At 36.3% G+C, this 25,210-nt stretch overlaps 1 protein-coding gene across 5 annotated transcripts in view; it reads right to left on the bottom strand.

Moving 5' to 3' along the window:
- The window catches only part of FER (FER tyrosine kinase), a 351,355-nt gene that overhangs the window by 176,810 nt on the left and 149,335 nt on the right, over window positions 1–25,210 (bottom strand). For all 5 annotated transcript variants that reach the window (XM_060201250.1, XM_060201251.1, XM_060201249.1 and 2 more), the window contains 3 exons: window positions 16,299–16,391; window positions 12,112–12,315; window positions 6,717–6,839 (listed from right to left, as the gene is read on the bottom strand). In XM_060201250.1, coding sequence (XP_060057233.1) covers window positions 6,717–6,839; window positions 12,112–12,315; window positions 16,299–16,391 — 420 coding nt within the window. The remainder of the gene's footprint in view (window positions 1–6,716; window positions 6,840–12,111; window positions 12,316–16,298; window positions 16,392–25,210) is intronic.

The raw sequence follows: 25,210 nt of genomic DNA, 5'->3' as shown, positions 1-25,210 counted from the left end.
AGGGAATGTCAGTTGGTCCAACCTCTGTGGAGAACAGTCTGGAGAACTCTCAGAAGGCTAGAAATGGACCTACCCTATGACCCTGCAATTCCCCTCCTGGGGATATATCCTAAGGAACCCAACACATCCATCCAAAAAGATCTGTGTACACATATGTTCTTGGCAGCACAATTTGTAATAGCCAAAACCTGGAAGCAACCCAGGTGTCCAACAACAGATGAGTGGCTGAGCAAGTTGTGGTATATATACACAATGGAATACTACTCAGCTGTAAAAAATGGTGACTTCACCGTTTTCAGCCGATCTTGGATGGACCTTGAAAAAATCATGTTGAGTGAAATAAGTCAGAAACAGAAGGATGAATACGGGATGATCTCACTCTCAGGTCGAAGTTGAAAAACAAGATTAGAAAAGAAAACACAAGTTGAACCTGAAATGGAATTGGAGTATTACACCAAAGTAAAAGACTCTGGGGTGGGTGGGTGGGTGGGGAGAATACAGGTCCATGAAAAATGATGAATGAAATAGTGGGGGTTGTATTGTTAAATGGGAATCTGGGGAATGTAAAAAAAAAAAAAAAGAAGAAGTAGAAACGCAAAGCAGAAATTGACTGAGTTTGGAGTATGGCACCAAAGTAAGAAAGCAGAAGTACACTAGAGTTTGCAGTGAGTACCTCCCTAATACTTCCTCTCCACTTTTCCAAGCTTTGGGTCCATGATTGCTCAAAAAGTTGTTTGGCTTTGTATGTTAACTCTCTTTTCAGTCACCAGGTTCCAGGTGTCATCAGGATGCCAGCCAGACTTCCCTGGATTGAAGACCCCACCAATGTGTCCTGGAGCTCAGCTTCCCCAGAGACCCACCCTACTAGGGAAAGAGAGAGGCAGACTGGGAGTATGGACCGACCAGTCAACGCCCATGTTCAGCAGGGAAACAATTACAGAAGCCAGACCTTCTACCTTCTGCAACCCACAATGACCCTGGGTCCATGCTCCCAGAGGGATAGAGAATGGGAAAGCTATCGGGGGAGGGGGTGGGATATGGAGATTGGGTGGTGGGAATTGTGTGGAGTTGTACCCCTCCTACCCTATGGTTTTGTTAATTAATCCTTTCTTAAATAAAAAAAATAAAAAAAATAAAAAAAACGTCAAACTGAACAGACACTGAAGCCTTTATCATAAGCCACTATGAAAAAAAAAGTTAATGTAATATTGAAAGAAGCAAGTTATGTTACTTACTTGGAAGGCTTTTTTTTTTTTTTTTTTTTTTTGCCAGCAGCGTTATTGCTGGCTCAATGCCTACACTACTAATCCATCACTCCCAGCAGCCATTTTTTTCTTTTTTTTTTTTTCTATTTTTATTTGATAGAACAGAGAGAACTTGAGAGAAAAGAGGGAGATAGAGTGGGTGAGAGAAAGATAGACATCTGCAGACCTGCTTCTCGGCTCATGAATCATTTCCCCCATAGGTGGGAAGCAGGGGCTTGAACCTGGGTTCCTGCGCTTGCTGACATATGTGCTTAATGGGGTACAATACTGCCTGGCCCCCTAAAGCAAAAGTTCTTTGAATTATCTGAGATTTGAGTAAATTATCTAATTAAAAATGTAACTTAATTTTTTTGTTTTCACACGTCCATATGTGAGTGCTACTGCTACAAATTACCTACTTAGGACAAACTAGTAGTTACAGTCACATAATTAATCTCCCCTTCAAATTTGCCTCTAGTATTCTGGTGCTTTATACGATGTAATTATTAAAAAGACAATCACTTGATTTGACATGGTAGACAAACCATTTGTTTAAAGTTCAGTTTGATTGCTGCCCAACTTGTATAAATTTAATCATGAACTTTAATGTCCAATCGGAAAGAATTTTCTTCTACACAAAGAGACAAATCTGAAGAAAATTTGGACTTAACTGGTGACAAAGACTTTAAGCAGCTCACTAGAGATCATACACAAAAATATTTTCTAGTATTTTTTGTTAACTCTATTCCAGTGAGGATTTTACAGATACTTAGGTATGAATTTTGTTTATATTCTTAATTATTTTTCCAGAAATACAATAAATATGACTACTACAAAATTTAAAAAATATTTACGTGTTAAACTTAAATATTAATTTTACTACAAATTGTAGTTTAGTCCAACTTCTATTAACAGCTAATGATGCTCTTTTTAGAGATTTATAGTTTGATCTCACTAAAAGAATTTCAACTTAACATTTCAGTGAATCTAAGATATTTTTGATGAAGATTCTGATAAGATAACCTGCTTCAATGCCTAAGAGAAACAGGACAGGACACAGGAGTCTAGCAACTGCTCATTGAACTTAATTCTTTAGCAAATATTTATTAAATACCTATTATAGATCTGTAAGTCACCACTGTTCCAGATATTGACTTCTAAAATATCATTCTAATATATACAGAATCTGCACCATGGGAGTAGGAAAGACAATTAGAAGTTATCACACAGATCAGTAAACACAATCTTAAAAGAGAAATTTACATGGGAAAGGGAGCACATTAATTATTAATTGCATACTTCAAGTATCAGATTTAGATTAACAGTCAGTAAGATAAGCTTTATATATTTTTTTAAATATTTCTAACTCCTAAAATAAAATACAAAAATCCCATAATTTTCCTTCCTTTTTCTCCCTCACTTCAACCAACTGGGGCTTTCTGCCTGCACAATCCCACTGCTGCCAGCAGACTCTTAGAGGATGAGAGACAGAGAGAATAAGAAAGAAGGTGAAACACTACAATAGTATTCCATCAGTCTTTAAACTTCCCCCCATTGGATGGTAGTCCTGTGTGGTAGCTGGGTGCTCAAAAACTTGGGTCAATGCACAAGGTAAAAGTATGCAACCTATGACTTATTTCCCAGCCCCCTGAACCCTATATTTTCTACAGCTTTCACATTATAGTTCATTGTATAAGAAAATGATGAGCTGTGCTACAAACTGGGGAAACAGAAAAACTGGATACTTAACAAATAACCTCTATTTAGGGTCGTTTTGTGGAATATTTTGGAGGATTGCTTAACTTGAAATATATGTTCATTCTCAAGTCTCAAAGTATATTCTTCTGTGTCTCTTTTCTAGTTTGGCTCTCTCAATTTAAACCTGACTAGGCAAGTAAACTGTGCATTAAGTAGTTGACTCAGGAAATGGACTATCAATCTCTGGCAAATCAATTGCATGTCTCATTAACTTAACACAAGTAAAAGTATCTTCTCTACACTGATTTATTTCATATGAGGTTTACTAGAATTAAGTGTTTCTACTTTCATATAACCAATTATCTAAAGTTACTACGATGCCTGAGAGAAGGCACTGTAAAGAGGAGATATGACCCATGTTTTTTTTGGTTTAAACATTTGAGAATTTGATGGCCCTATTTAATACAAAATGAAGATGAATTTTAAAGTCTAAGAAGGTAAAGTCTAATACAAGTACAAATACATGCACTGTATTCTAGATTAACAAAAGAAAATAGAGCAATATATTTTTTAATTCTTAGATGAATCAGTATTCCACTCTAAAATTCTAGAGACTAGCACTTGTTCATATTAAAATTATATATATATATATATATATATATATATATATATATATATACACTAAATCAGCATGTACTAACCTATTAAATTTTATGGATTTCCTATTTTAGATAGTTAATAACAGATTGCCCCTTAGTGAATAGAACAGTTGACTAAACCCAAGTCAATTCCTTTTCTCTTTCATTATGAAAACATTTTTTTCCCTTTATTAACATTTATTTATTTATTTATTTATTTTAACCAGAGTACTGATCAGCTCTGGTTTATGGTAGTGCAGGGGACTGAACCTGAGACTTCAAGCTTCAAGCATAAGAGTCTCTCTGCATAAACATTATACTACCTACCATCACCCCATCAATTCCTAATCATCAAAAGTGATCAAAAGCTAAGCTAATGCCAATGTTCCATTTTTGTCCAACACCCACATGTTTAACCTATAAAACTCCAAGGACTTTTATACCCATTGTTACAGCACAGATCTCATAAAGTCTCAAACTTTTTAAAGCAAAGACTGAGTCTTTTTAATACATAGGCTGAGTCTTTGATATGTTGACTCTCTTAAAAGCTTAGTCCAGGTAGAACAAAAGCAACAGGTGGCACAGCTATATGCAAATAATGTCAAGGGACATAAAATATGGTGAGGATGTGTATGATACAGCAAATCCTAACAAATGGATTTTCAAAGTTAACCCAATTGCCAAACAATGTGATTATTGCAATAACTATCTATTGTCTTCTTAAACGCTAAGACAACAGGAATCTCCCGCTTGCTTTATAGAGCCCATGCTTCTCCCAATCCTGGAACCTCTGGGGTGGGGTTCACTTCCCTGCATGCTTCTCTCAAGTCAGGCCAAATGGTATTACATCCACTGATTCCAACCTAATCAATGCAATGAGTACCATCTCAGCAATGCTTCACCTCAGTCTGTGTACAGAGACATCAGGCACAGGTTGCCAACACTTCACCCTCATCACTCAGGTGAGACCTTTCCTTTCATGGTATTCTCTAATTCCATTCCAGGAGGTTCACTTCCTAACAAAGCCCCAAAACCTAGATATAGGCCAGGTCCTGGAAGATAGAACATATGTTCACATGTATCCATAAATTAGGGCAAAATATATACCTGAAAGCAAAAATAGTCTGTATTGAGTCAGTATCAAGTTCATAATGAAATAGTGTCTACTTAGACGTAGATATCTTTCTCACCTACTTCATGTTACAGTTCTCTCACTCACTCCAAAGCTAACCTTATCAAAGCAAGGACTGCAAAAGCTGAATAAGGGCAAGTGACTGGCATACTTTAAGGATGACTCTCTAGTCACTATCAGGTCACCCCATCAGCTGGGGCCCTAATCGGGGAGTCCTGAGATTCCCAAACAGACTTGATGGGGCTAGAACTCAAATAAATCCCTCTCTCCATTGTTACCGGTCATTTCTATCAGGAACAACAAAATAGACCCTTTTGTGGGCCCCCACAGGACCTTACCCTCAACTTGGATCAACAATGGTAGAGAATGTTCCATCCTCCCTTTGGAGGCTGGACAACATACTCTATGCTACACCTGAGGAAGATGGGTTGATACTGGGGTAGCATAGAATATTCCTACTCATGACCACAGAATGTGAGCTCAGATCTACAGGGATGCAGAGGTCACACAGACTCCTAAGCTAATTATGGGCCCCAGATCACATCAAATAGATGGGGTTTACAGTCAAAAATAGTTATACACCTTTCTCATATTAGGGAGCTACTCTCTTCCCTGATCCAGCTTTCTAGTCCTTTTTCCACCCAGGACATCATCTCCCCAGACAATAACTTGGATCCACTGTCATATCAGATTTCAGGCTCAGAGGCAAAAAGAAAAAAGAAAGAAAAAAAAAAACTAGTATAGCCACAGGCCCTTTGGAATTTAACTAAAATTTGCCTACTAGCTATCTACAAAATGGAGGACCTCCCAAATCTTCATCTGCACTATTCCAGCCTTTAGGTCCATGATTGGTTAACAATTTGAAAAGAGGAGTATAGTTTTTAAAAGTCCAGGGTCTTTTAGTACATTTTATATTTAACATTCACAATGAAAATTATCTTAATTTATTCATATGTGCTAGACATTTTCTTTGATTTATGCATCTTGGATACCTATAATTTGAAGTTTTTACTTATTTATTTTTGTCACTAGGGTTAATTGCTCCCTATATAACTCCACCATTCCCAAAGGCCTTCTCTCTCTCTCTGTCTCTCTCTCTCTCTCTTTTTCTTCTTCCTTTCTTTTTGTGACAGAGACAGAGAGAAATAGAGAAGTAAGGTGGAGAGAGAATAAGAGAGACACCTATAGCACTGAAACATTCCCCCTGCTTGTGGGGATCCTGGGCTTGAACCCAGGTCCTTAGAACATGATAAGGTATGCACATTACCAAGTACACCACCACCCAGCCCTAATATAAACTTTTTAATTTTGAACTTTTAAAAACTGAGAAGGAAAAAATATTCTGTTAATTGTAAAATAGCAAAAACTAAATCAGAAGCTAACATTCCTTAACTAAATGAAGATTACATACATCGACTATACTAGTACTAGTGATTATAATGAAGTCAGTTTGTTTCCAAACTTTAGTAAATCATCTAAGAACTTAACTGGAAAAAGTCAGGGGTCGGGCGGTAGTGCAGCAGGTTAAGCACACTTGGCACAAAGCGCAGGGACCTGGTTTGAGCTCCCAGCTCCCCACCAGCAGAAGTCACGTCACAGGCAGTGAAGCAGGTCTGCGGGTGTCTATCTTTCTCACCCCCTCTCTGTGTTCCCTTCCTCTCTCCACTTCCCTCTGTCCTATCCAACAATGAATGACAACAACAACAATAATAACCACAACAAGGCTACAACAACAAGGGCAACAAAAGGGGGAAAAGATGGCCTCCAGGAGCAGTGGATTCATGGTGTAGGCACTGAGCCCCAGCAATAACCCTGGAGGCAAAAAGAAAAAAAAAGAAAAACAAGAAAAAAGTCAAATTCTGGGATACAGAATTCTGGTTATGGGAATTGTGTGGAGCTGTACCTCTCTTATCCTATGGTTTTGTCAGTGTTTCCTTTTTATAAATAAAAAAATTAATAAATTCACAAAGCATTCCTTGAAATAAAGTAACTTTATATACCTACCTTAGGAATAGGATTTAGCAGAATGACACCTGATTTCTTAGTGATGACTTGCTTCGTTGTATAATGATGGTCTATAAGTTGAGGAATGCTTGAGAACCCAGTGCCTTCAAACCGATACAGATTCTGAAGCAAAAACAAGAGAATGAATATGAAGCCATTCTCCCAGCAAGACTACCTTCAGCAGTAAAGCATGTTTCATTAAGAAAAGAAAAAAAAAACTGCTATTGCACAAAAATGTGGATACTTTTAACATTACTGCACTCTATGCTTTAGAAAAGTTAAAATGGTAAAAGTAGAAGTGATCTGATAAATATAATAATATGAGAAAAAATTAACTTTCTATTAATTCATTATTTTCTATAATGACAAGACATAAATTATTAGCAGAAAGAAAAAGAATGGAAGGAAAAAGAACATAAAACTCACAACCAGACTTGAAAATGTGCCTATTAAAGTAACAGCCAAGGAAGATCTGACTGGTGGCACACCTATTTGAACACATGATACAATGTGCAAGACCCGGGTTCGATGCCCCAGTTCCCACCTGCAGGGGGGGAACCTTTGCAAGTGGTGAAAGTGCTGCAGGTGTCTATTTCTCTGTCCCTCTCCTCTATCACCATCTTCCCTCTCATTTTCTGACTGTCTTCATCCAATAAATAAAGATAAGTTTTAAAAAAGTAAAAGAAAAAAAAAGGAATAGCCAAAGAAAATATATCATGAGAAACATTTGAATTAAGGGATAAACATATCTAATATTTTTTGTGTATGTTTTCCATGTGATAAAACTTTCAAAATAAATAGTATTGTCAAAGACTGGGGAGATAGTTCAGTCAACCAAAGTACCAACTTGCATGCCTGAAAATCTCTAGCACCACCTTATACCAGACCTGTACACTGTTCTTGTCCTCTTCCACTGCTTTTCTCCCTTTCTCTCTCACCCTCCTCTCTCATAATCAATAAATCAATTTATTTAAATAATGTTAAAAGTTGAAGTAGTATATGTAATACAATAAGTATACCTAGAAAATCTATAATGATCATTTTTACTTAACAATATAAGTTTAACAGATAAAAGTTTAACATTAGTATAAGCCTAACATTTTTAAATATTTTCAATTCTTTTTTAAACTTTATTTATTTATTATTGGACAGAGACAGAAATTGAGGGGAAGGGAAGATAGAGAGGGAGAGAGACAGAGAGGCACCTGCAGCCCTGCTTCACCACTCATGAAGCTTTCCCCCTGCAGGTGGGGACCAGGGGCTTGAACCCGGGTCCTTGCACACTGTAGTTTGTGCGCTAAACCAGGTGTGCCACCGCCTGGCCCCAAGTTTAACATTTTTACTTTACAGTATAAGTTTAAGTTTTATAGTTAGGTTATTCTATCACCAAAAGTTATGGGTCATTTGCATATATTTGATAAAAAGGAAAACTGTCACTAGCCAAAATGTAGATATCAAATCTTGGCATTTTCAAATTTTATAATATCAAGTAACTAACATTTTCCCAAACTCTGCCAAAACAATGCTTTTTCTGTCACTATGAGAAGGACCCAGGTTCAAGCCCTCGCCCCCCGGGTGGTGAAGCACGTCTGCAGGTGCCTATCTTTGTTTGGCCCTCTCTATCTCCCCTCCCCTCTCAATTTCTATCTGTCCTATAAAATTCAAAAAAAAATTGAAAGGGAATAAATGGCCACCATGAGCAGTGGATTAGTAATGCTGGCACTGAGCACTGAGATAACGCTGGTAGAAAAAAAAAAGTTATGGAAATATAAACTACTCTACAAGTAAAAAACAAAAAAAAAAGATGAAATTATGTCCTTTAGAACAAAATGGATGAAACTTCATGTGACTAGGCTCATTAGAGTATGTACGGAAGTGATATTTTCACTCACATATGGAATGGAATGGAATGTAGAGAATTGAAACATGAATTTTGAAAAAAGATAAGTAGCCAGCACGTCTATAAGACAATGAATGTAAGAATTATTATAATTATTGTTTGGGGATGAAGGGCACAGAACTTTTGTGATGGTGAGTATATTGTGGCACTATGGCCATGCAATCTTATAATCATGTAAGCCACAATTAAAACACTAATATAACAGGAGAAAATAATAAATGTTTAACCTTAAAACTTGGCACTAATATAAGGAATATTTTGCTTATCTTGCATATTATCTATGTCTTCTAGAATGTAAGCTACTCAGGTGGGAAATTTTTAGATTAATTTGGTTAATAATTATATTTGAATTTCTAGAAAAGCTTATATTACCAGGATAAATAAACATGTATGTATATTAATGACTGAAATGTAATGCATATTAAATTACTGTAAAGGTAAAAAGACAAACTGGTTTAACTTAGAAATGACTATTAGAATGTTTAAGAGACTAAGACTAGAGAACTAATGAAGGAAATAATGGTATTTTAAGAACATATCTAGTGGGCGGGGCGAGCGGGCAGGAAAAAAAAGAACATATCTAGTATTTAATTTAAAGATTATTTGCTACCATTGATATAGTAATCATATTGGTATAATTTCAAAGAGTAACACAAACAATAGCACTTCACGGAAAGATAAACTCCTATAAATTATTTTTGAGAGCAATCGCTGACATTGGTTAACTTCTCAGAGTCCTAATTAACTCATTTTTTAAAGATGAAGACAAAAGTGATGAAGCTAAAGATGACACTAAGGTCAAAAACCAATAGACTCACCAAAACTTATGAGGACTTGTTTCTTGATATACTCAAAACTGCAAATATTAAAATTGACTTTGCCCAGACCTATATAAATTTCTTACTGCTCTGATGACTTGAGCTTGCTTTAACATGCAGTGAGATTCTTTATCTTTTAAAATTTTTCTATATGACTATAACAATAACATAATAGATAAAATACAGGCTAACTGTTTTTTAATTTTTATTTATAAAAAGGAAACACTGACAAGACCATAGGATAAGAGGGGTACAACTCCACACAATTCCCACCACCAGAACTCCGTATTCCCTCATCTCCCCTAATCTTTAGCCCTCTGGGAATATGGACCCAGGAGCATTATGGGGTGAATAATGTGGAAGGTCTGGCTTCTGTAATTGCTTCCCCCCGAACATGGGCATTGGCAGATCCATACTCCCAGACTGTCTCTCTCTTTCCTTAGTGGGGCAGACTCTGGGGAAGCAGGGCTCTAGGACACACTGGTGGGGGTCAGAGGACCAGTAAGACAGTTCACCTGGGAGCATGCCCATTTTGCCAAGCACATCACCCAGGTTTAAGTCTGGCCCCTATTGCACTGAGAGAAGCTCTGATGCTATGCTATCTTTTTATTCTTTGTCTTTCTATCTGAAAGAGCCAGCTGAGAGCCTTCTCATAAAATTGCTATTAATGATCTCTTATATGAATTCCGAAAGAACCCCACCTGGGGCACACTTCATGAGCAGTGAACCAGATAAGCAGGTGTTTATCTTTCTCACTCTATATAAGTATCTCCAGCGCCCCTCTCACTTTCTCTCTGTCTTATCAAGTAAAGCAGAAAGCGTGGGTGGGAGGAATGTTCAGCGGAAGTGATATATTTGTCAGTAGTGCCAGCATCAAACCCCAGCATAAACCTGGTAGCAATAAAAAAAAATATATATATATATATATATTACTGATTAATTAAATTTCAAAAGAGGTAATGAAAATAGTGTAGAATAGAGGCTTATAGATTTCTTCAAAGATTGTATGTTGACTCATTTTAATTAAACTTTCAATATGTAATATGTTACAAAAATAAGCAATAGACAATATATGATGACTTGTAAAATTAAACTCACAAGGGATTCGGGCGGTAGCACAGAGGGTTAAGTGCAGGTGGCATAAAGCACAAGCACTGGAGTAAGGATCCTGCCTGGTTCAGCTCCTGGCTCCCCACCTTCAGGGGAGTCGCTTCACAGGCAATGAAACAGGTCTGAAAGTGTCTATCTTTCTCTCCCCCTGTCTGTCTTCCCCTCTTTTCTCCATTTCTCTCTGTCCTATCCAATAGAAACGACATCAATAACAACAACAACAACAATAAAGCAACAAGGGCAACAATAGGGATTAAATAGTTTTTAAAAATTTTTTAAATAAAACACAAAAAAATTAAGAAAATTAAAAACCACACAGAAACATTTACAAATCTTTCTCTTTCCCTCCTTTTGTTTTTTTCTTGAGGTGCTGTGACCTTCATGCATGTAGATTCTGACACTCTTAGGCAACTTTTTCTTCATTCTTTTGTTTCAGATATATATAGGGAGATACAAAGACAAAGACACAGGGAGAGGGACACCACAGCATAGCTCCACATTCCAGAGTGTCCCCCTTTGTACCACTGTGCTCCCAAGTGGTACTGGGTTCAAATTCAAGGATTTGAAGCATAGTAAGTCATGTGCCCTACCAGATAACATATCTCTTGTCCCCTCAGTTTAAAATATCTTTAATGTTCAAATTTAACTTGTGGTATTGTAAATATTTTTGATATACAAGTATTTTAAACTTTTACAAACTGCTACTTTTCCAGGGCCAGATGGTGGTACACCTGATTAAGCACACATGTTATAATGTGCAAGGACCACGTTTTGAACCCCACCATCCCCACCTGCAGGGGGAAAGCTTTGCAAGTGGTGAAGCAGTGCTGCAGGTGTCTCACTTGTTGTCTCTCTCCCTCTCTATTTCTGGCTGTCTCTATCTAATAAATAAAGATAATTTAAAAAAATAATAATAAAAGAAACTACTACTTTTCTTCCTTAATGGGGTACAGAGAATTGAACCCAGTATCTTATACATGCACAATACCATTGAGTCATCTCTCTGACCAGGTTTCTAATATATATGTATATAATATACATATAAATAAATATATATACGAGCGAGCACAAGGAAGACAATCAAAGCACCATCCATGGTGCTCCATTAATTTTATTTCTCTTTTTTTATTAGACAGAGACAGATAGACACCTGCAGCCCTGCTTCACCACTCATGAAGTGTTTCCCCCTGCAAGTGGGGACCAGGGGCTTGAACCTGGGTCCTTGCACACTGTAATGTGTGTGCTTAACCAAATGCGCCACCACCTGGCCCCAGTTTTATTTCTTTGGTGGTCTAGAATAGTGCTAGGAATTATATCTAGGGCCTCTCTCATGAAGGCAAGATTTTTACTGGCTAAGTCATCTCTTGGACCCTCTAGAAACCACTTTTGATTTACATGAACTTAATAACGTTAATGTTTTAGTGAATTTCAGGACACTTAAGAGAATTCAGCAAAAAAATAAATATCCAAACTTAAGTATTATAGGCACCCATTAAAAACTATTATTTTATTACACCACAAAACAAGCTAGATCAAAATATACATATAAACTGATTTGGAAACGTACATCAACAAGTTGAATGATAAAGTGTCTCCTTTGTCCATCAGAATATACAGAAAGGACATATTCACCAGGCTTCCCATGGCTTTCTCGCACCAAGAAGTCTCCTTGTTGTTTTAACAGATCTTGAGCTTCTATTCTGGGAATTGCACCATGGTACCAGTCTTGTTCAGCCAGAGGCTTCTCAAATGTTGGCATCAAATCACATAACTTGAACAAATATTGAGATAAAAAAAAATTAGAGAAAATAGTGCATTTTCTTTTTGTAAAGTGCATAGAAATTATAAAAACTTCTTACATTTGCCTGTTCCTGTCTTTAGCTGCCCAAGTAAAAGCTGAATGAAGTATGTGAAATTTTCATAAATATTAAAAAAAATATTTTCTTACACCACTAGAGTTGAAATCTAGCACAGGAAGGCTGGACAATGGAGCACCTGGCTCAGGGCACATTTCCATAGGCAAGGACCCAGATTTAAGTCCCCACTTCCCACCTGCAGGGGGGATGCCTTCTGATCTGTGAAGTAGATCTACAGGTCTCTCTCTGTCTTTCTCCTTCTTTATCTCACCCCTCTCTCTATTTCTCTTGTTCTTATCAAATGAAATAGAAAGGGGGAAAAGGAAAAGGAAAAAATGGCAACAGGGAGCAATAGATTCACTGTACAGGTGCTGAGCCCTGGTGATGGTCATTAAAATTAAAAAAGAAAGAGAAAAATAAAATAAAGCACAAATACATCTTTAATACTGAAGGTCTGATTTGATTTTGTCTACCTTGTATACACAAGTACATATAATACTAGCTATTAGAATTAGCATTTGTGATCTTAACTCACCCTATCATAAAATAAATCCATAAGGGCTGAGAAATAGCTCATATGGTTAGTGTGCCACTTTGGCACGTATGTAACAGGTTTGTCATTATCCTCCAATGGTGCTATGGTCTATTTCTCTCCCTATGAAATCTAAAAATAATAAATAAATAAATTCTTATATTTAAAATCTATCATTAAACAATTGCAGTGAAAGGGTATATTATCAGAGAAATGCATTACAAAAGATTTAAAATTTAAATTTAAATGATTTCTACTTTATGGAATTAACTCCCACCAACAGGGCTATGACTTGTCCATGTGCCTGTTTCAGGAACATACTTAAGGGCTTCATTTGAAGCTGCTATGTAGGCTTTGTTTTATTTTTGATTTTTACCACAGAGCTCCTCAGCTCAGGTTTATGGTAGTGCTGAGATTGAATATAGGACATCAGAGCCTTAGGCACTACACCACTTTTGCATGTCCATTATGCTATCTCCCCACATTATACCTTTTCATAGAAATCTGTCAATCCCCAGACTATACAGCTATGAAATGTGGACTGAATGTGGGCATATATGTGTGTGTGCGTGTGTGTGTGTGTGTGTGAACATACATACAAAGGAAAAGTCATTTAAGAGCAAAGACCACATTAAAATCAAGAAATGTAAATACAGGGCCAGGTGATGGCGCACCTGGTTGAGAGCACATGCTACAATGCGCAAAGGCCCAGGATCAAGTCCCGGTCCCCACCTACAGGGGAGAAAGCTTCACTAGTGGTGAAGCAGTGCTGCAGGTGTCTCTCTTCCTCTCTATACCCCCTTCCCTCTTGATTTCTGGCTGTCTCTATCCAATAAATAAATAAAGATAATTTTTAAAAAGTGTAAAGACTTTCCAATATTTAAAAAGTTTTTCAGTTCTTTGCATAGGTACCTAGGAATGGAATTGCTGCATGATAATAACAGATGTATTTTTATATTATTTTATTTTATTTATTCTTTTTTTTTTTCAGAAATCTCCCTACTGTTTTCCATAGCATTTGGATGAATTTATTCTCCCACCAATAGTATAGGGTTCCCTTTTCTCCTCACCCTTGCAATATTTGTTCATTCTATGAATCTCCAAAGTTTACATGAATAAAACTGAAGCAAACCTTTAGTTTACAGTGGCCTTAGTTTTAAAATATTTTAAATGTTTTACCATGACCAAGCTTGGTTTTTACAGCACACAGAAAGGAAAGTGGTGGGGAACACCTTGAATAACCTAGATAATTAATGAATGGTCTAAGTAAAATAAAAATGTGACAAATAGCTATACCACGTGCTTGACTAACTCATTTAAATATTTAAAAATTTTATGAAAGTCTGAGGCATTTGAAAATTCCCAAAACTAATTTTATGTTTTAAATGGATTTTAACATGTGTTTGTGTGTGTGCGTACACTAAGGAAATTCTTTTGTCTTCATCTTCTAATAATGTTTATCAAAAAACTTATCCCCAGAGACTCTTTAGAACCTCTCAGAGTAAAAATCAAGTTTCCAACACTTGATTTTAACTTTATTTTGAATGTCAGATTATAATACATCAAATTGTGTGAACTACTATTTACCTGTAACATGATAAGTAACTGACTTAAGAAAACAAAAGTAGAAGATGGGCCTTGAAAGAGATTTACTTTACTATGTACTCTGGCCTAAAATACATTTTATTTTCACCTGCCATTTAATGCCATGTGAGGTGGTCTTCATTAGTTCACAGCTCCCATTCTAGTCCCATAGAGAACTTCTGTATATCAGAAGTAACAATGGCAGTGTCAAATGCTAAAATAAGAAGAAATCTTTCTTATATAAAATGTAATTTCATTAGCGGCTACCACCAGGGACAGAGGAAGGTGGGAAGACTGATTGATGAATGGACATAAATCAGGACAAAGGGAACAGGCTGGTTTTCAATGGTGTACATCTAAAAACTGTAACGATATAATGCTATGATATTTCACTAAAAAGATATACATATAATTTTCTTCATTTTGTTATTTAAAATACCTAATACGTTATTTCAACTGTGAATAAAAGATTGTTGCTGGAATGTCATAAATATGGCAATAAGAGTTACCATTCAAAATAAATTACAGCAAATAAATTTATGTGAATGAATAATCTATAATTAGGAAACAAGCCCTTTATATTGCTAAATAAACTAAGCCATATATATTAAATAGCTGTTTTTACAATAACACTAGGACATTTTTATACAGAAACTTTTAAAAAATCAGAGAAAGTGTATAATTAGTTAAATCTTTCAGTAAGATACTATTACAAAGCTCTATTGAGAATGAGGTATAACTAGAACAAAAAATTTAAGAATTCAGATTTTATGATAATGAAGTAGGACAATTGTATCATATAATTAGGATAAGAATATTCTTTATCTTTCTTGGCTAACTGTTGTTAGTAGGAGTAAGAGTATAATATGTACCACTATAGTATATCATGGTCCAGGAAGTAATACAGTGGATAAAGTGTTGGGTACTAAATCAGAAAGTCCCAAGTTTGATTCCTCGTAGCATATATACCAAAGTGATGTCTGGTTCTCTTTCTCCACTATCTCTCTCATAAATAAATAAATAAATAAATAAATAAATAAATAAATAAAATCTTTATCATTTAAAAGTTCTGGAATTATGAGTGCATATATAAACAAATGTATTTTTTAAATATATACTCCAGGGACCAAGTGGTAGCACACCCAATAAAGCATGTACAAGGATCCAGTTTCAAGCTCCTAGTCTCCCACGCAGGGGAGAAGTTTCACAAGTGTTAGAGCAATGCTGCAGATGTCACTCCTTCTCTGCACCTCTCTTCCTTTCTAGCTCTCTGTTTCTTACACTCTAGCCAAAAAAGAAAGGAAAGGAATAAGGTAGGAAATAAATCTTCTTGGCCAAGTAGTGGAATAGTGTTATCAAATGATAACCCTGATGGCAAAAATAACTAAATGATTAAAAAGTGTGTTTTTAAATATATATATATACAAAAATGTAAATATATTTCCAATAATCTCTACTATAAAAATGTCCAAAAATAAATATTTGTATACTCTATGCTTCTAATAAGACTCCAAATTATACAAAATCTTCTCTGTAATTATTTCTATTTAGCATGGAAAGTCTACAATACAACTTTGTTTTCCATATGTCAACGTTAGAAGGTTTTCATTATTTATATGTTTATACTTGTTATAAGTGTGTGCATATATTTATATTCTTTTGAATATAAAGTCTTAAGTTATGTATTTTCTACTTTATAGGAGAAACTTAGATGTGATAGCCTGTAGGTATGTAAGAATGAGATAAACAATGACTATTTCAATGCAACTTAATTTTACTTACTGTTGAAGAGCCCAGCACAGATTTTGGAGCTCTAATTATCCCAGCAATTGAATGACGAATGGACTCAAATCTAGAAAGCCTCTCCTTTCTTTCCTAGGGAGATGAAGAAAGAAGTTATCAACAATAATAAGTTAACGTGTACACACACTGTCCAGCTAGGTATTTGCTTATCCATCCTGTCATCAGACAAACTTAAAAGTAAATTTCTTAACATTAGCAATAATGAATAACACATGTCTACAAACTCTATAGCATTTTATTTTTCCAGTTCCAAAAGAAGTGCCTTGATTTGGAGCAAAAAAAGAATGGAATCAAAATTTATTTGGGGAGAGAAAACAAGAAATGCTAAAGAAATGTGTGAAAAGTCATGTATTAACATGCAGAGGGAAGAGATACAGATTACAAGGAACTAGTTAAACATAAAAAATATCACATATCAATGGTACTGAGGTTGTCAAAGTTTTTTCTAAGGAATAAATGACAAAGGAGTAAAAATCAGGAGATGAAATATATGGATACATTTAAAAAATTAAATTACACTTAAATGGCTTGGAAGTTTTCATGAGAGGAGAAGGAGTAGGGTAAGGATGAGGTGGGCAGAGAATGGGAAGGGAGGAGGAAGGAGGAGAAAGAGGTGAAGAAGAGGTGGAGAAGAATAGGAAGGGAAGGGAAAGAAGGAGGAAGGAGGGAAAGGAAGAGAGGTAAGTGGGCAGGCAAATGGGAAGAGGAGGGAAAGAAATAGGAAAAAGGGAAGGGGAGGGGAGGGGAGGGAGGGGAGGAGAAGGAAGGAAAGGAGAAAGGGAAGAGGAGGAGGAGGAAAATGAGAAGGAAACAGTACAATAACAATAGAGGTAAGAGTGGAGGAAGAAAAGAAGAGGGAGGGGAAAATAATGAGGTAATATCAGAACTACCATAAGTAAAGTCAATTCAACTATTCTTTGACATAGGGTATACATAGCTTAGTATCATCTATCACAACTGAAAGAAACTTTTCCTTAAATTTCATATCTTGAGAGTTACTTTACATATAAAAGTGGATGAGGCAGGTAAAGAGCATAAGAAAGAAGAGAAAACAGAGCAAAAATGAACACAAAGTAAGAAAAATGATGGCTAAGCATGGTGTTCGGAATAGAAGCACTGGTCAAATTTCCAATAATTATACTATTTTCCTACTCTACAGCCCAATTTATCCTATTTCTTATCCCTCTAGAGGATTATCTTCCCCCTAACTTTGTGTAGTTGTGGAGGTGGTAATGATGTCAGTAATGACAGTGATATAACTGCTGTTCCTTTTGCTTCTAGTGACAGGTACATGATATGATAAACTAATCAAATCTATCTGTTAAAAAAAGCTTCATGAAAAAAACAACAGGAAGGGGCTAGGTAGGAAATGACACATCTTGTTGAGTCAAGCTGTTCCAGCACACACATCACCGAGTGCAACAAACTTGCAGGGGGAAAGCTTCCAGAGCAATGAAGCTGGTTTAGAGCTAGCTCTCTCTCTTCCCCTCTCCCTCTCCCTCTCTCTCTCTCTCTCTCTCTCTCTCTCTCTCTCTCTCTTTGTCTATAGCCTCAATTTCTCTCTCACTATGGAAGGAAGGGAAGGAGGGAGGGAGGGAGGGAGGGAGGGAGGAAGGGAGGGAGGAAGGGAGGGAAAAGGGAAGGAGTGTTTTGCTGATACCGAGGAAGATGGGTCCCGAAATTAGTGCAGTCTGGAATATTCCTAGCCGTGACCAACAGAATTCGAGCTCAGACCTACAGGGATGCAGAGGTTACATAGGCTCCTATGCTGAATATGGGTCCCAGATCAAAACAATGGGGTTTACAATTAACAATATTTATATACTTTCCCCATATTTGTGAGCTTCTCTCTTCCCTGACCCAGTTTTCTAGTCCTTTTTCCAGCTATGACACCATCTCACCATCTTCCCAGACAATAACCTGGGTCCACCTGCATATTAGATGTCAAGTGCAGGCAAAAACTAGTAAAGCCATGGGCCCCTTGGAATATACCTAAAATAGACCTACTAGCTTTCTCCAAAACAGAGACTCTAAATCTTCATCTGCAATATTCTTGCCTTTAGGTTCATAATTAGTTAACAATTTGTTCTGCTTTATATCATAACTCTTTTTCAGCCACCAGGTTCCAGATGATGTCATGATACCAATCCAACTTCCTTGGGCAGAGGACCCCATCATGTGTCCTCCCTAGATCTCTGCCCCATTAGGGAAAGAGAGAGATAGGCTGGGAGTATTGATCGCCCTGCCAATGCCCATGCTCAGAAGAGAAGCAATTACAGAAGTCAGACCTTCCACCTTCTGCACCCAACAATGACTCTAGGTCCATACTCCTAGAGGGATAAAGAATAGGGAAGCTATCAAGGGGAGGGATTGGATATGGAGCTCTGGGGATAGGCACTGTGTCAAAATATACTGCTCTCATCCTATAGTCTTGTCAATATTTGCATTTTATAAATGTAAATTTTAAAAAAGAATAAAAACTGAGGCTTAGAGAATATATGGAGCTCTGGGGATAGGCACTGTGTCAAAATATACTGCTCTCATCCTATAGTCTTGTCAATATTTGCATTTTATAAATGTAAATTTTAAAAAAGAATAGAAACTGAGGCTTAGAGAATATTTTTAAAAAGTTCTTCCTATCTAGGTGGAACAATAAGTTATAAATTAACATCTTTTAACCAAAAAGTGTGTTAATTGCAAAGCTTTTCAATGAAGAACCAGAGGAGAAAGAATAGTTATTCATGACATAAAACCCTTCATCTCAATATATATACAATGGAATACTACTCAGCTATTAAAAATGGTGAATTCACCTTCTTCACCTTATCTTGGAAGGAGCTTGAAGATATCATCTTAAGTGAGATAAGTCAGAAAGAGAAGGATAAATACAAGATGATCTCACTCACAGAAAGAAGTTGAAAAAGAATACCTGGGAGTCGGGCTGTAGCGCAGCGGGTTAAGCGCAGGTGGCGCAAAGCACAAGGACCAGCATAAGGATCCTGGTTCGAACCCCGGCTCCCCACCTGCAGGGGAGTCGCTTCACAGGCGGTGAAGCAGGTCTGCAGGTGTCTATCTTTCTCTCCTCCTCTCTGTCTTCCCCTCCTCTCTCCATTTCTCTCTGTCCTAGCCAACAACGACGACAACAACAATAACTACAACAATAAAACAACAAGGGCAACAAAAGGGAATAAATAAATAAAAATAAATATTTAAAAAAAAAAGAAAGAAAAAGAATACCTGAAGGGAAAACACTAAGCAGAACTTGGACTGGAGTTGGCGTATATTGCACCAAAGTAAAAGAGTTTGGGGTGGGAGGTGGGGAAGGGTTTAGTTCCTGGAACATGATGGCAGAGGAGGGCCTAGTGGGGGTTGGATTGTTATGTGGAAAACTGGGAAATGTTATGCATGTACAAACTATTGTATTTTACTGTTAACTGTAACCCATTAATCCCCCAGTTAAAAAAAAAAAAAAGTCTGACAGCTCCCCAACCACTTCCTTTGCAGAAAACAGACATCCTATCAAGCTAGCAAGCAGAATTACTTTCTTTAGAACTTTACCCAATACAAAAGGCAAGTTATGGTAAAAGACACCATTGAAATATTTTTGTTGTATTTGTTAGTGACTGGCCATTTAAACAGAAGTCAAATATTTCTCATAGACTCCTGTAAATAAACACAATCTAAAAACATTGTCTGAAGGCAATAATAAAAGTGATTATTTGGCCCTAGAGAACAATCAGATAGTTATTCAAATCAGGAGGCAATAAGAATCAAGAAAAATATAACAATATTCATGCTCAAATTCCAGGCAGAATGCCAAATATTTTGAGGACTTCTGGTGCAAAGTAACCATGAAATTTTAAAGTGTTTTATGAAAAATAACTACTGGAGAATTATAACCCAGAGAAGATTGTCTCCTAAAAATATCATTTGCACTACTGATGATATAAGTGAAATATTGTAAATATCAGTATGTTCTTCATAAAAGGAATTTGTTTATCATAAGTAAATAACTGAGCTTTTGTAGATGTTGATGTTCTAGGGAGAGGGAAGAACAGATGATTGTTTTTTCTTCAAAACATGCAAATCAAGTACTTAAAACAGTTTGTCAATCATTTTAGCTGGGTCTTAACTGGAGATAAATCATTCTGGAAAATTTCACCACCTGGTTACCCATTTTGCCATTTTTTTTTTCATTTATGCTCACCTAGCAAGGGTATTTATTAAAGGAGACATGGCACACATGTTGCCATGCACAAGGGCCTGGGTTCAAGCCTCTGGCCCCAAACTATACCAGGAAAGCAGTGCTGCAAGTTTCTCTCTTTCTCTTTCCCTCTCTCCCTCCTCCCTCTCAATTTCTTTCTGTCTCTCAACAAAAAGAATGCAAAAAATGATTGCTGGGAGCAACAGATTCCTCATCTGAGACCCAGTGATAAACCCAATGGCAAAAAATGAGAAATAAGGCAAGTAAGTAAAAATCTCTAGTCCAACACTTAGAAGTGAATGACACATGGAGCCGAGATAAGTTTTACACATTAATTCTTCTCAAATGGAAGTTCATGAGAAAACTAAAGAACTGCTCTTGTTGTAAGCCTCTAAGTTCCACAGTAATTGGCTGCCTAACAACATATCGCCAGATAGTGCCTGCCATACAGTACAAAATACTAACATAGGCTATATAGACTCATTAGACACATTAGCATAACACAGAGACTATACACAAAATTTAATGAATCAATGAATAAATTTCCCAAGTCAAACTTACTCCACAAGATTAATTTGGTGGATAATGCAGGTGACAATTTTCAAATATTCTTTATTTTTTTATTTGATAGGGTAAGAGAGAAATTGAGGGGGAAGCTGGAGATAGAAAGGGAGAGAGAGGGTGGGGGTATAGCATAATGGTTATGTAAAGAGACTTTCATGCCTGAGGTTCTCAAGTTCCAGGTTCAATCCCTCACAAGGCCATAAGCCAGAGCTGAGCAGTGCTCTGTTAAAAAAAAAAGGGGGGGGGGGTAGAAAGAGAGCTAACCACTTAACCACCTAACCACCTACAGCCCTGCTTCAACACATGAAGCTTCCCCCTGCAGATAGGGATTGGGGTCCTGAACAGGAGTCCTTGAGCGAGGTAACTGCTCAACAGGGTATACTACTGCCTGGCCTCCTACTTCCAAATATTCTGGTTAAGATATTAAAAATCTTGGCTGGTGAAATAGCTTACTTGGATAGTGCACTGCTTTGTCATGTGCATGACCCAGGCTCAAGTCCCACCACACTGAAAGGAGATTATCTGTGGTCTCTCTCTCTCTCTCTCTCTTTCTCTCTCTCTCTATCTTAAGAAAAAAGACATTTAAACTTAAACTTTCTTACTATTTACTATAATTTGAAAAACATATATAGAAAGTTAAGCTAGTTTAAGATAATTTGAAAAACATATATAGAAAGTTAAGCTAGTTTAAGATAAACATCCTTGTAATAGCTCATCTGGCTAAGCACTCACATTACAGTATGCAAAGACCCAGGTTCAAACCTCTGGCCCTTCCCTGTAGGAGGAAAGCTTCACAAGTGGTGAAACAGTGTTGAAGGTGTCTCTCTCTGTCTCTGTCCCTCTCCACTCAATTTCTTTCTCTATCTAATAATAAATGTAGAATTTAAAAACCTTAAAAAAAAATAAAAATAGAACTTTGACAACTATTGCAGAAGGTTTTTATGTGGCCTGTCTTACCACATCCACCTTTACACTTCTCTCCAAAACAACCACTATCCTATCTTCTGTAGTAAGCATTTTCATTATTTTATTTATTTAATGTGCACTTCTAAATACTATACTTTCACCTTGACTTTCACCTTGTAAAGTTTCATTTAATGTATCTACTAACAGCTTTTCATCTACAAATTGTCTCTCCACCCCCCTCAATGTTCCTTACAAATATCTATTTAAAAATCTAGCCACTTAGCTTGAGAGACAGCTCATCAGATATGGCATGTGGTTTTTCATAAGTATGGTCCAGGTTTGAGCACTGGCACCATATGGAAGATGTTATGGTGCTGGGGTAAGTCCTGGTATTGTGGTATGTCTCTCTCTGTCTCTGTCTCTTTCTCTCTCTAACCAGTGCATTGAAATTGCATATGCATAAGGACTAAGATCAAAAAAAATGTGTCAACAACTGCATTCTAAACTACTAACCCCCCACCCAATAAAAATGAAGAAAATTAAAATAAGAACTGAGTAGTGTTCTGGTCCTTTGTTCACTCTTTTGCTTTCAAACAAATAAAATCTTTTTAATTAAGCTAATCTGTCAAAAATTAGATAACAGTCCAGATTTGGCCCATGGTTCATAACTTTCTGACTTCTGTTGTATTAAATCATCTAAACATACCAATAACACAAAGCAACAAAAATCCCAACCTCTGAAAACTTACTTGGTAATGAAAAAATGACAGCAACAAGCTGCAGTGGGCTATAATGTGGTCTCTCAAAGGTGTTTCTACTCAGAGTGAGTATAATTGATCTTACTTAGAAAAAGAGATTTTGCAGATATAATTAAGGATCTCAAAATGAGAACCAAGGATCATAACTAGATGTCAGAGCTAGGAAAGAAGCAAGGAGTGATTCTTGCTTAGAATCAGCAACAAGAAAGAACTGACTCTGCAGACACCTTGTTTTAGGATTTATGTACTCAAAGACATAAAGAGTATTTATGTTGTTTTGAGACAACAGGTTTCTGGTAATTGTATCACAGTCTTTAAAAACTGGTATACAGGGAGTCAGGCAGTAGTACAGCAGGTCAAGCCCAGGTGGTGCAAAGCGCAAGGACCCGGCATAAGGATCCTGGTTTGAGCCCCGACTCCCCACCTGCAAGGGAGTCGCTTCACAAGTGATGAAGCAGGTCTGCAGGTGTCTTTCTCTCCCCTTCTCTATCTTCCCCTCCTTTCTCAATTTCTCTCTGTCCTATCCAACAGTGACGACATCAATAACAACAACGATAATAACCGCAACAACAATAAAAAACAAGGGCAACAAAAGGGAAAATAAATAAATATAAAAAACTAAAAATCTAATATACGTAACTTACAAAAAAAATACTTGTAAAGTTATCAGTAATCAATGACACTAAACCTTAATAAAGAAAACTAGTCCAAAATTGCTTTATCCTCACAAGTTATATCTAGTAAGATTAAAATATACACTTGTGCACTTTTTTTTATCTTTCCTTTTCTCCTCTGGTTTTTAAAGCTTTATCTCTAACTAGAACAACTCTGCCCCAAATTCCACTGTCATAAGTTTAAATGTAGTCCCAGAGACTGCTTTTCTCAGCTGGAGCTCTGACAATTTCAGAAACCATAGAGCAATATTCACAGCTCAGCAGTAGAAAGGTCATAAGATTTTTCTCTCTCTACTTTACACTTGCCTACAGTGCAATAGCTAGAAGACTGGCTAACTTTTTTCATTTGCTTTGGTAGCATCTATTTTCACACTAATTAGCACATGTTGTCCAAAAGTTCCACTTCATATTTCAGGGTCTAATATTGTTTCTGATAATAAAGTGTCAGCAGAGAAACAAGGAATTTCAAAGGCAACCAACTACCAAGGGGGGGAGAGTAATATCAATATAAATAAATACAGAGAATACATGTACTAAAAAGTTAGCATAGAAAAAAATGTTTACAAAATTACTGGACCATAATTAATATTCTAGAGGTATGTTATACACAAAATAGTCACATAATACAATTGTTTTATACAACATCAGTGGTAGAAGGAATCTTCTTGGATAGGGATTTTCGATTTCAAGCATTTCACTTCACAAACAGATGAGAGAAGAGATTTCAGAGAAGGAGGATGGCTTGCCTTACAATGCACAGATGATGACAAAGCTAACTCCTGACCTTTCTATTATATCATATTGCCTAGACCATAATTATTATTTATAAAGTCAACCAAATGCTGGACATGTGTCACTGACTGGTTAAAAAAAAAAAAAAATATATATATATATATATATATATATATATATATATTTGGGGTGGAGAGACAAAAATGACTTAATAATATTGAAATAAAATTTTTAAACAATTATCAAATTCAAATCTATAGTATAAGGCATAAAACTACAGCACATTTACTACCTGAAATTGGTATAATATCTTTAATATCACATCTCAAGGCAAAAACAAAACAAACCAATAAAACTCAATGTTAAATTATTATAAGAATGGAGAATACTGCTAATATGATGATAAATGCATGCAAATATTCACAGAGACATATCTATTTTGCATGAGAACAGTAGAAAGTTAGAAATAAATGAAATCTATCAGGCATTAATGAGAGACAATGATCAGAGTTTTTTTCACTAAAGATAAAATATGAGATAGGGAAATGGTTTGTGAAAAGAAATATTTGGATTCATATTTTATAAGTGTTTCATTCAGTAGTTAGTAAGTTCATTATTTTTCAAATGGAGCTAACATTTAACTAAGCCCTATGTGCCAAGCATCTGTACCTTGTACATATACTGTTCCTACATTAAACCTATATACCATGACCAGAAACTCTCATTTAAAGATAAGAAAATTAAAGTTTGGAACCAACAGGACAGATCACCTTATTAGTGTACCAGCTTTTTCATGCCCCAGTTCAAGCATGTTTGAGCCCACCAATCCCTCCACCTCCATTGAAAGATGCTTTTTCTGCTGTGGTATCTTTCATTCTCTCCCTTTGTCTCTCAACATCTGTCTCTATCTGGAAGACAATCCAGCGTGGCTAAGTCTCAGTAATAACAAAAATCAAAGTCTGAAGTACTGAAATAATTAAATAATTATCCCAATAACTATTATAACATGAATTTCTACATTTAAACCCAGAATCTAATCTAAATAATCTTGCA

The sequence above is a fragment of the Erinaceus europaeus genome, chromosome 11 (genome assembly GCF_950295315.1).
Source record: "Erinaceus europaeus chromosome 11, mEriEur2.1, whole genome shotgun sequence".
Taxonomy (NCBI): domain Eukaryota; kingdom Metazoa; phylum Chordata; class Mammalia; order Eulipotyphla; family Erinaceidae; genus Erinaceus; species Erinaceus europaeus.
Note: the sequence above shows the minus strand (reverse complement) of the source record. Positions and strands in the feature narration are given on the sequence as shown.